The 14941-nt window shown below is 30.0% G+C and overlaps 1 protein-coding gene and 1 long non-coding RNA gene across 10 annotated transcripts; one reads left to right on the top strand and one right to left on the bottom strand.

Annotated features, from left to right (window-relative positions):
- The first annotated feature begins 1369 nt into the window (after nt 1-1369).
- On the top strand, nt 1370-5358 carry LOC107951656 (uncharacterized). Its single transcript, XR_005905075.1, has 3 exons — nt 1370-2304; nt 4257-4417; nt 5000-5358. It is a non-coding gene; the product is annotated as an uncharacterized lncRNA (long non-coding RNA).
- Nucleotides 4028-13136, bottom strand: LOC107951654 (transcription factor TGA1). 9 transcript variants are annotated; one of them, XM_041081820.1, is made up of 10 exons: nt 12970-13136; nt 12726-12796; nt 7385-7614; nt 7212-7286; nt 6972-7031; nt 6824-6901; nt 6680-6743; nt 5954-6237; nt 4956-5168; nt 4028-4426 (listed from the first exon to the last, which is right to left on the bottom strand). In XM_041081820.1, the coding sequence occupies exons 1-10, from the start codon at nt 13014-13016 to the stop codon at nt 4268-4270; spliced, it is 1281 nt and encodes a 426-aa protein (XP_040937754.1). In that variant the 5' UTR covers nt 13017-13136; the 3' UTR covers nt 4028-4267. The 9 variants fall into 9 exon arrangements, with proteins under 9 accessions (XP_040937754.1, XP_040937755.1, XP_016742274.1 ...); XM_041081821.1 differs by having other exon boundaries at nt 5954-6225; nt 12970-13129; XM_016886785.2 differs by having other exon boundaries at nt 4956-5183; nt 13020-13123.
- Between the last annotated feature and the right edge of the window lie 1805 nt (nt 13137-14941).

Here is a 14941-nt window from a genome sequence, read left to right on the forward strand (position 1 = left end):
ATGAACAAGACCATGGTTGAAAGACACTATGGCATCATGTCAAAGATAAATAAGACTGTGGATGGGAGACGCTATGGCATCTATTGAATAATTGATTTTCAGGTAATATGTATCAGATGACTAATGGTTATATGAAATGGTTGTGTGAAATGTTTACAAGAACTGGTCATATGAAAATATATGTACAAAATAGTTGTATGAAATAATTATGAAGATAGATAAACGAAATAAGTATAAGTACATAGAATATAATTTATGTAAAGTTTGATATAAACTATTACCGGAATAAATATACATAAAATATATGGAAAAGATGGAGCATAAAATATTGATATAATGAAATGAATGATATATACTTATGAAGAAACGGTAAGAGCATGATATGTTTCAGGACATGTACATATATGATTATCTTTGATATGTTGATACAAGGAAATTATGTAAGTAAAGAGAATTATTAGACTCAAGTGTGACATGTCGAGAAAATAAGTATATAAATGTTGAATTTATATGAAATATGTACTAGTGTACTAACTATGTTGCTGTTTGATGCTTGTACAAGTTCCAAGCTGTTGATTGAATGGTAATATATTTATTTATATGATGCATTGAATCGGTAAGTATTTAATTGAATTTTTTTAGGTGATCTGCAAATTCTAGTAATGCTCCGAAACTCTGTTTCGACCGCAGATACGGGTTAGGGGTGTTACAAGTGGTGTGCATTATTAGTCCATGTGCAATATGTTAGTAAATATTTGGCATTCAATGGAGGGTATCACAATTTCAGACTGGGGGAGAAAAGATTTGATATGATAATCAACAAATTAAATATTGTTATCGTATATTGTATAAACTGTTTTTTTTTGGTTATATCCATATACTATATTGTAATTAATTGACTTGACAATATGAGTAAATTTGATTAGAAAAATTACTTAGAAGAATCATTTTAAATAATATTATAATGGTGTTTTGTTTTTCATTTTTTAATATTTTTTAAATAAAATAAACTATAAATAAACCAAAAGTCTTAAAAAGAGTATGCATACATACATAAATCTTTTCCACTTTTCCTATGATTTAATTAATGATTATTTTTTATAAGTAAATTTTTACATAATTTTTTCCTCCACTCAGAAATAATTTAATATAATTTGAAATCGTTATACATATACACTAACTTTTTTACCTTAATTATACATTTTCATATAAGTTATAAATAATAATGTAACACAAATATTATACAAAGTATTGTTATTGTATACAATTTAAATAATATATTTTTATTTCACAAAAAACTATATTTTTATGTTTAATTTTTTTCTAAAAAAAGATATGCATACTCTAACACTTTAAAATATTTTTTTGAGCAAAATTGAACTGGGTTTTATAAAATGAAATCAACGTGAACAGAAAATTATGTCTTGCGTCCAAGAGCCACTACACGGCCCACTTACCAAACCTAACAAACTTTACACTAACAGCAAAATGGAAATAAGGATAAAACATTTATAAAGGAAAAAACAACTAATTTAAAGCCCACTTCCTCGGGAAAGTCATTATCCGTCCCATCAACTGTCCAGCCATAAGTGCCTGAAGATCTCTCTTTCCCAAAACACCCTTTTCCATCCAAAAAATGGCTCCCTGATTTCCAATTAGTCATTTCCTTCACAAAACATTTCTCCGACGTTTTGATTCCCAGGGAGCAAAAACTATCTTCCTCACAAAGCTTTAGTCTGGTTCTCTGATCCAATCGTCTTCCAGAGCTTTAACTGCATGACTTGGCACTGCACCTTCCAGGTAAAACCCTTTCCTTTTCTTCAAACTCTCAGTGGCTATTATGTCTGCCAGAGCGTTTGCTGTGCGATGTACATAATGAAATTTGATAGAGTTGAACTCGCTCTGTAAAGCCTTTATGTTGTGGATGATGGAACAGATTCCTGATTTATCTCTGGATTCTGAAATGCATTTCTTAATGGCTGAGATCGACTACCCTTCAATGTAGATTTTACGATCTTTCAGTTCTAACCCCATTTTAACTGCCTCTAAACATGCATGTGCTTCTGCTGCGAAAGCCGAACTAACATTCTCGTAAATGGTCGCTCTGGAGGCGATCACTTTCCCCTTCCGTCTCTAGCGACCACTCACGAGCCTGCTCTGAAAAGACCTCGACTAAAACCGGCGTCGAAATTGATTTTTACATCTTCTCCAGAAGGGGGAACTCATGTTTCTCTGATCGTTGCCTTGGTCAGCCCATTTTCCTCTAGGCTGTCCAACTCTTTTATATATCTGTGAATAAAAAAGGTCATATCCTTACTCGAATTCTTTATTTTTTTTCATGTACATAGAATTTTTAAATTTGTATAAATAATGTATTATAAACTTTGTATAATATTTTTCATTTTTAAACCGTTTATAATTATTTTAAAAATTAGTATAAGTAAATTTTTATACTAAGCTTAAAAAGTATTTCAATGAAAATTAAATAATATATATATGTATATTTTAAAAGTTATTATAAGTCAATTTTTATACATATTATAATCCTTATGATGAATTCAAATTGGAACCATTGTTCCTTACATAAATGTTTAATTTCTGTAAATTAAGAAGACAAACTTGACACTAAATTGAAACAATTTAAAACAAATTATAGTTTGAGACCAAAGACCCTAATCCCAAATGTGGAATAAGATCAAAAACCCATAAAATAAAAGACATCTTATCTTGTTTTCTGAAAAACCCATATGAAAAATTGAGAATTTTGAAATTCTCAGAAGTAAAGAAGAAGCAAAGGTAGAAGAACAGAAAAGATATCAGAGATTAAAAAAAAAAAAATCTTCTATTATATTATATTTTCACAAGAGATTATGCTAATTAAGGGTGCCTTGTGCGGTGTTTGCAAGTAATTACAAGATTAGCATGTAAATTTTTTTATGGTTTGGCAAGATCACAAGAGATATAAATATATAATAGGCTGTTAATGTCGAATTGATTAATAAAATTTTAAACCCACCTGTCATTTTTTATATTGGTGGGACATAAAGAGAGACGCAAACAAAGCGCAGGGCATTTTTATTCCTCAAGTAAGACCACTTATAACCACCAATTAATTATTCAAGTACAAAAGGCCACCCAGACGAAGACCTATCATCGACCCCATCCCAATAACATACATGAATCAAAATTACTGGTTATTTAAAATTTTTAACAGATTCAATGCCTATAAATTGCAGCATTAAGTCCAAATACCTCAAAATTAGTAAATGCAACTGGCATTTCTCCTTTTGCCCGAATCTTGAGCATATTGAATCCAAGAAGGAAAAAATAGAAAGAAAAATAAAGTTTTAAGTCAATTACTCTTATCTCCACGTGGTAAAGAAACATCAGACAAAATGGTAAAGATTAAAAATGATTTTTGGAAACTTTTGCCAGTTGATAAGTGGATTGAAGAAATAGAAAGGTTTGGTTTTCTGCATATATATGCAGCTACGGGAGTGAAGAAAAAGATAGCATAATGGTCTATAAAAAGACCTTGGAACTACCCTAAAGCCATAAATACTTCATTGCAAGGAGACCTTGAGTCAAAATGGGTTATTATAGTGAATTGGTTTTTCTAGTCATTGTTTTATGCAAAAAGAGAGCATAAGGAGTAGCATGGTGGCTTTAGGGAATGACCAATGATAGATTTGGCATGGCTTGTCCCTTACTAGAAGAATTTCTCTGTTACGTGCTCCCTTGCTCTGTCTCGAACTTCCTTTCCTGGCTTTTTGTTGTTCTGTGGGCTTGAATTCTACTTATTTGAACATAAAAATGGTGGCCTTGGCACGACCCCAAACCCATAACTTGTGTTCTCTAAATTCAGTTTACAGAAAGTTGAAAGAAAAAAAAAATGAGGTGAAGCTTTTATATAACATGCTCCTGAACTTTCCAATACATGAGCAACTTTTCACAATTATGCATTGGCAATTTCCATAATACAAAAACAACACGAAAACTATGTTACGCGATGAAAGTTTCAGCTGAGTATGTTAAATGTAGAACCTATATATGTATATTATTTTAAGAATATTATACAATGTACAATAGTGCATTGAAAATTGATTTAGTCACAATCCTCCTTTAGGATTTAATCATAACTACTCATATGCACATCATCTCAGATATCTTAGTTTTCTTAAAATTAGCTGCTTGAAAAAATGTTGGCAGCATAAATTAAGGCTACTTATGTTTAAAATTGACCACCATGCATGTAGGATCTTATACATTAAGGCAAGGAAGGTTCAGGAGGACGGGTAGCCCATAGTGTACTCAAAGCTCGAAGACGGTGGAAGTATTCTCCTAAAGCAAGTAAGCCTCGAGCTGCCTGACAAGTTGTCAGGATGCGAGACATCTGCTGTAGCGTTTCCTGCCGAAGGTGATCAGCCTGCGAATGGAAATATATAGGCATTAGTTTAAACTTGAATAAGATCATTAAAATGGCTTCTCTTTGACAATAAAGTTTTGTTATCTAGACACTTATACATCACTAAACTTAATTTTGGTGTGCTCATACTTTGTGAACTTTAGCTATGTTCTCTAGTTGAACAAAAACTGTTTGTCACCAACCTAGTTCATAACAATAAATCCATTGACCAAGATGTCTACGGTTTCGCACCTTTCCAGGAAGCCCTAGGTTTTTCAATATAAGATAATTAGAAAATTTTCTAGGTTATCATATAACCCGTATTACCTGTCACAGTAGGTGCAGCATATATAGTTAAACATCATTTTGAAATGAAAATGATATAGTAATTTATTAAAAATCTCGCACTTGTTGATTATATTTTCACTTCAAATGCATGGATAAAGAACCAATTTCTGGGTAATATATATTGACTTGAAAAGAAAAACTAGCTCTGGAAAGTTCCTAGAATAAACTCATGTGTGGCACCATGAAATGATGCAATTAGTACCTGGTTCACAAAGCTGACTAAAGCTTCTAACTTCTCCATTGCAGTAGCCACTTGAGGAATGTAACTAACTTCGTCCACTGGACCACCTGCCACGGTGGAAGACACAGTTTCCTGGAGTTTCTCCATACCTTGCGAAAGGGCGTCTTCAGCTTGCTGACAAGATTGTTTCAGGTTACAAACTTCCAAAATTTGTTGTTCTGTCAAGGGGTCAAGCTGAGGCACCAACACCTATAATAAGCATATAATCCTAGATAAATATCATTCAACATTTAGCAATATAACTTAGAATGGAATTCCGATGTAAAAAATATAAGAAATTTCGCTTTTCAAGTGACACATGAGTACAGAGTTACTTTGTTAAACAAGCCTTGACTAACCAATATGCTCAATGACACTTGGCCAAGTTCGATGCTTGTGTCGTGAAACTAAATGTTTCACCGGTGATATGTAACTGTAGGAAACCCTAATATAGATATTCAACGTACATAACCATTTTCTTTTGTTTATGTACGCATCAAAGGGAGGGAAGGGGGTCTTCTAATATGGATCGACAGTTTCTTCAACGATAGCTAAAATATTGATGTCAAGGGTAACAAGTGAATATCTAAAAGAGACCTGTCTAGATCAAAGAAAAGTATTTAGAATAACAATTCAAGATAGGCTACCCTATTGTCTTAAGGAAAGGCAAGATAAACATGGTGAATAGATTTCCTTAGCAAGCATTGTTCCAAAGATTATAAAATCTAGAAATAATCAAAGAAATTTCAAGTCTTTTTTAAATGGAGGAGAAAACATCCTAAAGTTAGACAAGATATAAGAATCCATCAATAGATATGTCAAAGTGTGAAACTATCGTAGTTTTTCATTTAAATTTAACCAGTGCCACCTGCAGAAAGAATTTGCAGTTAGACCCACTGCTATAGGCTCTTTCCCTCAAAAGACCTACATGAAAATAGAAATGCATGATCTACAGTTAATTAAACTGAATTATGCATCACCTTAAGAAGTTCTGAAGGGCGAAACCCTCCAATCCATGAGAAAAATCGCTCTGCTGATGTTTTCCACACACCAGATATCACATAGAAAACATCAGCCTTTGCGACTGTTGATTTCATGCGAAAAAGTTCAAAATAGTGGCCAATACCACTTTCCACAAGTATGCGAAGCTCTATATCACTTATATGGGCATTCAAAGCAGTCCTCAGTTCACATATTTGTCTGTGTTGTACATCCACCCAACGTCCGTATTCCATCTCAAATGCAGCAATCCCTACAGAATCCTCTGATCATGTAAACAATGAAACACAAAATAATAGATATCTACTTGTAGTGAAAATAAAAAGGCATGATATGGATTATTGCATCAAGATCACATTTAACTCATCGGAGAGTTTCCAATGAAGCTTTATATCATAACATAAGAAGTTTAAGGTGGTTCGACCATTACATACCAACAACCAATTTAAAATAGCACACAAATACAGGACGCAGACTAGATTCGATTGGAAGAGTGTAATTTCTGATATTACTCATACAATAAGCTCTATATAATCTTCAAGTAGTGTGAAGGGAAGCAAAAAATGGATAGGTGGAGCCTATGCATTGGGCTCTAAAGATATGATGAGCTAAGAGGAGTTGAAATAGTTTTCCTCATAAAGTGTAAAGAGATACTGGTGAAATGAACTACTCACTCATGAAGAGATAAAAGGAAGTTGCAAACAAACCTGAGTTTACTGTTCCAGAGAATCCAATATGACTTCCTTCTAACACACCGCCCATATAAAGACCCTGCAGTTAATGTTTTATTTATTAAATGGCTTTAAAATATTTTAAAAAGAGATATAATATGATATTCATCTTCTTCAAACCTGTTGCCTCGCTCGTTGAAGCTCTTGCTCCAATTGAATCAACTTTAGACGACTATTTTCTAACTGTTGAACATATGCCTGAAAGTGACATCAAATCAAGTTATTTCAAAATTTCACATATGGCTTTCCGCATGCATATTCATCTTACCTTTTTCCGCAACCTACTTTTACGAGCAGCCTCACGGTTTTGTGCTAGACGTCTTTGTATCTATAGACATTAAAGTTAAAATGAATAAATAGATTATACCACTATTTAAGGTAAAAAGGTTCACCAACAAACTTACAACAATTAATATGACACTTCATTCTGTGCACAAAAAGATTATACCCTATTCAATATTTACATCTTTCAGAAGGGTAAAAGAAATAAACAATCATAACTACATACCTTATCAATAGGTTTACTTGCCTCTTGCTCATAGTTTTTAGAAGCTGTTAGCATTTCATGTGAAGTAGTCTCGGACTGGAAAGTAAAACAATATATATAGGGTTATTTATCGTTAAAATCAGATAAATGTGTTTTAACTACCTAGTAAAGAATTATATCTCCAAAATCTTAACCTCATTCTCTAGCTTATTATCCACTTCGACAATCACAGATGTAGATGTATTTGGATTGCCATTACTCTTAAAATTTTCTCCCCATATGCCAATTTGGTGGATAGGCTCATAGATACCCAACCTTGAAGGTACAAATTGGGGGGTCGGAGAGTTCATGCTTTTTGAAATGATAAAGAAGGCAACTTTTGCACAAGTTGAATTGATGTCTAAGGCAATTGAGAGCTTAGACTCTGGAAAGAAACAAAAATAAACATGTAAAAGCTTTGCTAGAAGAGTAAGAAAAACAGGCATATTAGCAAACATGCAACAAGCAACAGAGAAGACGATTATAAAAGTTAATTGCAACAACACTCTTAAGTACTAAAATGACATACATGCAACACAAACCAAATGGGGTCTAGGGAAAATTTTATATTTTGGCTTTGTTAGGCAATATTTGTAGGAACAAACGGCATGTTCAAAAGGATGCATCATGATTTTGGTTTCCTAAATATTATTTTGATGACTACATCCTTGGGCTAGTTATCTCTGTCGAACTCATAAATAAAATATTAAACACCAATCATGGAATCCCTCTTTTTATTATCATTCTCCTCTATCCAACTCAGTCTTTAAGCGGTCAACTCTTGCCATTATTGGAGCACACTATTCACTATCACTTGTGTCATAGTAGACCTATGCAGACTCTCAAAAATTCTTCATTATCATAAAAAATAATGATGTATTCTTCTATAGGACCTTTCCTAATGAGCATAAACCACTAAATAGTTGCATAAAACAATTCTTCTACTTCAAAATTAAATTGGATAACACTATAACGTACTACTAAATCACCATGGGTTCACTAAAGCAAAGAATATTTAAATGCAACCCAAACTTGGTGCAAACTTTTCTTACTTATTCACTGTTCTGAATTTTCTACGTAAAGTTCTTTTCAAAGCTGACCAACAATTAGATATCTAAACAAATACACTTTTTGGCGGCAAACTATGTTGTAAGCTTTAGGCATTCGCAAGAAATTAGACAAGCGCAGAGATAAACAGAGGAAATACATATTACATGTTTCCTTGTAATTGTATTGTTTTCATGAACACAAGTGAAATGATAAGTAGAAACCAACAAAACTTAGATACTAGCTACAATCAAAACTTGAAGAAAAATCACTTCTTTAACTCCTTCCAACTTTCACATACATACATGAATACGCTTCCATCTTATGAGAAAAACAAAAAATAATGAAGGAAAATTCGATTTACGAAAACAACTTTTAATTCAAAGGACAATAATAGGCTCATTTTATTTGATTTAATATTAGTCTTTGGGATGGCAAGGTAAATTGGTAACGGCAGTTGGACTGGAAATTGTTTTGGACTTTTTGCATTTTTTTAGCTGTGATCAACAAGAATACTAAGTGTGGGTTTGGATGGGCGATTGGGTGCGGTGCGGTGCGTTTAGCTTACTTTTTGTCTCACGCTACAGTCTCGCTACAGTATCTAATCTCACCGCCACCGCTGTTTTTACACTAACCGCAGGTAAACGCACCGCCCATCCAAACTCACCCTAAATCTTAAAACATAAAATCCCTCTCAAAATAATATCTATTGTTTTATTTGAAAAAATAGAATATTTTAATAAATTCTACATTGAATTGAGATTTGATTGAAATGTGACATTAATTTAATAAAAATATTAAATATTAATACACTATTATTAATATTTAATTCATCCTTCTTGTTATAAACACTTCTTAAATTTTTATTCTTTAAAATAAAATTTAAAAAGAATTGATTGTAATTAATCTTTTATTATTTGAAAGTTGATATGTTGTTAACTTTACCTACTATCTTACATTAGAATTGTTATTTTTTTTTTTAAAAAAAGTGTGGTATTACTTTATAAGGATGATGCTATACATAAATGTTAGGTTACTTTAGTGCATTCATTAAATTTCATTTTTTTTCAATTTAGTGTTAGAACATCAATTTTAACTAAATTAATGTCACGAATTAATCCGACATCAATTTAATTAAAAAAATAATATTATTTTCAATTTTAATATTCACATAAAATAGAAGTATAAATGTTATTTAGTGTAAAACTTTAAATATTTTTATTAATTATCTTTTGTCAAGATTCAAACTTTGTTGTTGTATATTTTAAAAAAAATTAAAGATTTTATATAAACTTTGACGTTTAGTTATATTAAGGAGATTTTTACTCTGAAACCTTTGTTAGGAACAGAAACAAAAAATAGGAAATAAAAAAGGGAATAAGAAGAATAGAAAGGAAAAAAAAAGGAGAGAAATGAAGGAGAAAACAGAAATTGAGAGAGAAGCAAACAAAACATATTCATTTCATTGCCCTCCATCCAATTAGTGCTGCATATATGTATAACGAAACAAAACAGTCCAAAATTGGTTCAAACTAACAGTAAAGAACATTTATTCAAAACGCCCCGTTTTTGCTAAAGTCATTGCGCACCGTTTCATTAATACTAAAACGCACTGTTTGCCATATTTTAGTACTGTAACAAACTATTAAAAGACATAAATATATTTTGTTAAAACTTACATTTTAGACAATTTCTAATTAAATTAGAGTTGGATAAAGTCGTGACACCAACTTAATTAAGATTTTTATTTCAGTTGAGAAATATATAATTTTTTTTATTTTTTTTATTTTCCTTTTTTTTTCTTATTTTCTCAATCTTTTCTTTTATTTTTTCATAGAGAATATAAATGTTATTTAACATAAAAGTTTAAAATGTTGTTTTATCTTTTAGTTGTTCACTGGGATTATCTTTTAAAAACAATTTTAAAAGAACTAACACCTTTCCTTAATAAGAATATTTTCCTTAATTTTTATATAGGTTCTTTTATCCCACTTTTGTATGCGTGTCAGGATTTAACATAAATAAAAAGGATGCAAATTTATGAAATAAGTTCTGGGATATGTAATTAGAAAATACATAAATGTAGAGCAAGATGCAAGTGTTTTTGTTTAGTTAATAACAAAACATTGTAAATTTTTTGATTAAAGTATCATTCCATAAATGTTAATATTTTTAAAATTATTTTTCTCAGCAATAATTTAAATCAATTTTGTATATGAAAAGTAATACAAATTTTATTGAATGTAATAGAAATTTAAAAATTAAAGTTTGTGCTAATATGGAGTGCGTGGAATGAGTGTAAATTAGAAAATAGCTATTTTCAAATATAATTAACAATGTGAACACTTCATCATATGACAATTAAGTAGAGATAAACTAGTGGGCAAAGCTTTATCCAAACCAATAATTATTCTTTGGTTAAAATATTTGGGCATCCAAAACCTTTTATTAAATAATAAATTAATTAGAAAATTTAAAGCAAAAATGAAAGAAGGAAAAAATCCCACTGTAGAGGGTATACCTAATCCACAAGCAAAATTATATGATAAACCAATTGTTGTTGTTAAATTTTTATTCAAAGTTTGGTGATGTGACCTAAATTATGAATTGTTGACCCTTTCCACTCATTGCTCCTTCACAGCTTGACCTCAACTTCTCCCTCTTAACAAAATAGTACAAAATAAAGGTTGAGGATTCAGCAAAGCAATTGCCTTCTCATTATATATAAAATTACATTAGATTTATTCATTTTTTAATAATTTCATCATAATACGTATCAAATTTAGAGTAAAGAAAGTTTATATTTATATGATTTACATAAAAAAACTTTAAACAGTTAAATATATATTAATAAAAAAATATTTTAAATTGATATAATTGTGATAGTGAATCAATTCAAAATTTCATATGGATGCCAAGTATAATCATATTGATAATTTTAATGGTTCAATTGTTAAAATATTAATTATAGGAAAAATTATAAAAATGCGTAAAGTAATACCAATTTTACACCGTTGTAAATATATGTTTTTATTTTTATACGACGAAGCCTTTGGTAAAATAGGAAATAATTATTAGTAGCCCTTATCAAGTATTAATCATTCAATTTAAGCATTTCAATTATTAAAAAAAATTTATAATTTTAATCCCTCTTAAAAATTAATTATATAATCTAAGTCTTTTTAAAATAAAATTTTTAACTTTAACCCCCTCATGATTTTAAAAATTTATCTCTATCCCCACCTCTCGACTAGATCAAGCTTCCTCAACAAGAAACTATTCTAATGAGTTGATAATTCCACATTCTCAATATTCAAAATTAGAGGATCAATTATGAAAGTATCCTTTTTGTTTATCAAAATCCTATTCATCATCCATAAACCATAGCAATATACCAAATACACAATCCATCAAGAAACCCGAGAAAGTGCTTAAAGCAAGTATATCACCCTGTTTCACATCCATTTTAACCATTGAAAATACCTTCAATTTCTCTTCTTTGAAAACCCAAAACGAACAAATAAGGAATTAGAATATGACTTCCGTCAATGCCACACAAAAATCACATCCATGAATCACTCACCCAAACCTTAAAATGCTACTGAATCCTAAAAATATAAAAGCTCCTGTGTTTATTCACAATCTACAACCCGAAGCCATGGATGAAGCAATGATGGTACCACTCGCCACTTTTTAACTTTGAGATAAACATCTCCCACCTTGTACAACCAAAACAACACTAATACTATATATTATTGAAGCTGTTGTATTAAAAGTTCAATTATATTTTGTCCTATTTATTTAAAACAAATGAATAAATTCATCTTTATATGTTAGTTTAAAAAGTAAATTGGTCCTTTCTAGTAAATTTTTTTATCAAATTCTATTGTTAAAATTAAAATTACTGACAAAATAATCAAATAATTACACGTGGTATACCAAGTGTATATTCTGAGGTATAAAGACTAATTTTTAACAATAAAAATTGGTAAATTTTTAATAGAAAAACTAATTTACTCTTTTATCTATAGAGATTAATTTATCAAATTTTTTAAGTGAGGAAGCAAAATAAAATCTAACTCTTAATACAAAGACCTCCATAATACTCTTACTCAAAACAACTCATCACACCATCCTCTTTTTAAATCATTTGCCAAACCCAAAACACAAATCTTTAAAACCAGATTGACAGTCCCCTTATAATCCAAAACCCAATCACCCCAATCCAAAAGGAAGAAAAGAAAGAAAAAGAAAGCAGATATCAAAACAACACATCAAACCACAAACCATGGCACAATTAGCCCTTAAAGAAAGTTAAAACACACCCAGCATCAACAAGAAGTTAACCCTTAAAGAAAGTTAAAACACACCCAGCATCAACAACAAGAACCCAGCTTACTAGATTGAATTAATAAACAGGTTGAACTTGAATCTCTCCTTCATCCATACCTTCATCCCCTTCAAGCTCTTGTTGTTCACCAACATTCCATGTCTCAATAGCTTCAATGCCTTCCTCCTCCCTAAAGAATACATTAAATTTCTTTTCGTTAATTGAGTTGGCCAGCCTTATATAATATAATTAATCAACTTCGTTACAATGAAAAAAAAAAAAACAGACAAAAAAGAAGGAGAATATAAGATGTATGAGTTACTTTAAGTTGGGTTGTAGCATACACAAAATCCGAATCTATACCATATTTGATAAATATAGACTAATAGAGGCAAGTTGCTGAAGGGCATTACTTTAAACTATAAATCGGCCACTTCTTTCATACATTGGAGTAGAAGCTTCAAGAGAACTTGAACTCATCAATTCTGATTGCTTCTCTCTATATTTCTGTCTTTGACTTTATAAAGAAAATATCAAAGGTCCCTATTCCATTTACTTTAATTTGTTTACAACAATTATATTCTGGTCCTATTTTTCATGGTATTAGTTCCGGAAATGACATATTCAATGCCATGACCTAATGCTTGCTAGGATTCCATTGATTCCATATGCACTAGTTAGCAACATAGAATAAAAATAATAGTAAAAAGAATCATACATAATATTTAAGAATAAAAAATTGGATGATCCAGTAGGAGGGAGAAATGGTTGAAAAGGGAATAGGTTTGAATAATTAAAAAAATATATATATATATTACTATACATGTATATTTAGGTATGGATGGGGATGATGGTTGAGAGGTGTATTCCAAATTTTCAATGGTTGGGTGAGTGATATTGCTTTTCATATTATTATTATTATTATTATTATTCACTGTTAAATGGTTTGAAAGAAAGAGAAGAGGAAGATAGATAATGTCCACGCAATTACAATGTGCAATTTTATTTTCCTATTAGTAGGGTTGTTGTATTCTCACGTACAATCTTAAGTGGTAGTTCTCCTGTTGCCACTAAGGATGGCTTGTGTTTGGTGTCACATTTCTATGAACATACAACATTCAATCCTCCAAAAACAAAATCATTAAATTAACTTCTTTCCCAACTCACACTTCTTTTTCCTTTTTTGTTTAAAAAATAGGTGTTTTTGTATTTGCTACTTTGAAGGAACGGAAATCTCCTGTCTGCCTTTTTATGATTTCTTTTTTCCTTTCTTTTTTCATTTTAATCATACAAGAAATTTAAAAATAGAAACAGTTTTAAAATAAATTAATTAAAATTTATGGTTATTTTAATTTACATCTTTTATATTTTTTAAGATGCAATAGAAAAAAAATCTTTAAAATTTTTTAATAATATATTTAAATATTACTTTAATAGTTTTTAAAAAATATTTTTTAAAAAAATTTACTTAAAAAACTCAAAATAAAAATTGATACAAAATAAGCAAATTTTTTACGTTATTTTATTAATTTCACTTTAACAGAAATATAAAATTTATGCATTCATTTGTAATTAATTATCTCCTTACATTCATTTGAAGAATTATAAATTGGGTGGTTTTATGAGATCATTGAATTAGATTTTGAGTGAATTACTCGAAATCATTATTGAAATAGACTAAGTCAATTAAAAACTTATTAAAATACAGTTTAACTTAAATAGCATAATTTTTAAGTAAAAATTAAAACTCAAAAATAAAATTAGTGACTAAATAAATGAATGGTAAAGAAAAAAAATCGAAATCTATCGGGAAAAAACTGTGATTCAAATACTGAAGCTGTTGATATTTTCTTTCTTTCTTTTCTTAATTTTTAATTTTAGCGAATTCATTATTCAAAATAATCAAAAATCAATATTGTAGACTTGAAGTTGGTTGGTTTAATGGTATCAGTATTTCTGATTTTAGTAAAGATGGGTTTTTCATTTTTGCATCACACCATTTGGAATGATGATATTACTCTTTTAATTGATTTTTGAATGCTTAATTCATGTATATGTTATTATTGTTGTGTATATTTTTTTAAAAAATTTTCTGAAATTTTTATTTTGAAATGGTTGAATTGATAATTTAATTGGTTAAATCTGTAACACCCCTAACCCGTATCCGTCGTCGAAAACAGGGTTACAGAGCGTTACCAGAGTTTCCAAAACATTTACAATGTCGAAATCTATTCATTTTCCAATAATATTCATAATGTCCCTTGAATGGATCCTCGAGGCCCTATATGAGTGTTAGAATCGAATTGAGACTAAATCGGGAACTCATAGCATTTTT

Source organism: Gossypium hirsutum, chromosome A11, assembly GCF_007990345.1.
Source record: "Gossypium hirsutum isolate 1008001.06 chromosome A11, Gossypium_hirsutum_v2.1, whole genome shotgun sequence".
NCBI lineage: Eukaryota > Viridiplantae > Streptophyta > Magnoliopsida > Malvales > Malvaceae > Gossypium > Gossypium hirsutum.

What these genes read in the sequence shown, in the direction of transcription:
- LOC107951654 (XM_041081817.1), bottom strand. Translation starts at nt 13,016, where the DNA reads ATGCCCTTCAGCAACTTGCCTCTATTAGTCTATATTTATCAAATATG. An exon ending in AGAGCTTGAAGGGGATGAAG is followed by an intron (nt 7,615 to 12,725) that starts GTATGGATGAAG and finishes GTTTCTTTCCAG; the next exon opens with AGTCTAAGCTCTCAATTGCC. An exon ending in TTCAACGAGCGAGGCAACAG is followed by an intron (nt 6,744 to 6,823) that starts GTTTGAAGAAGA and finishes CATTAACTGCAG; the next exon opens with GGTCTTTATATGGGCGGTGT.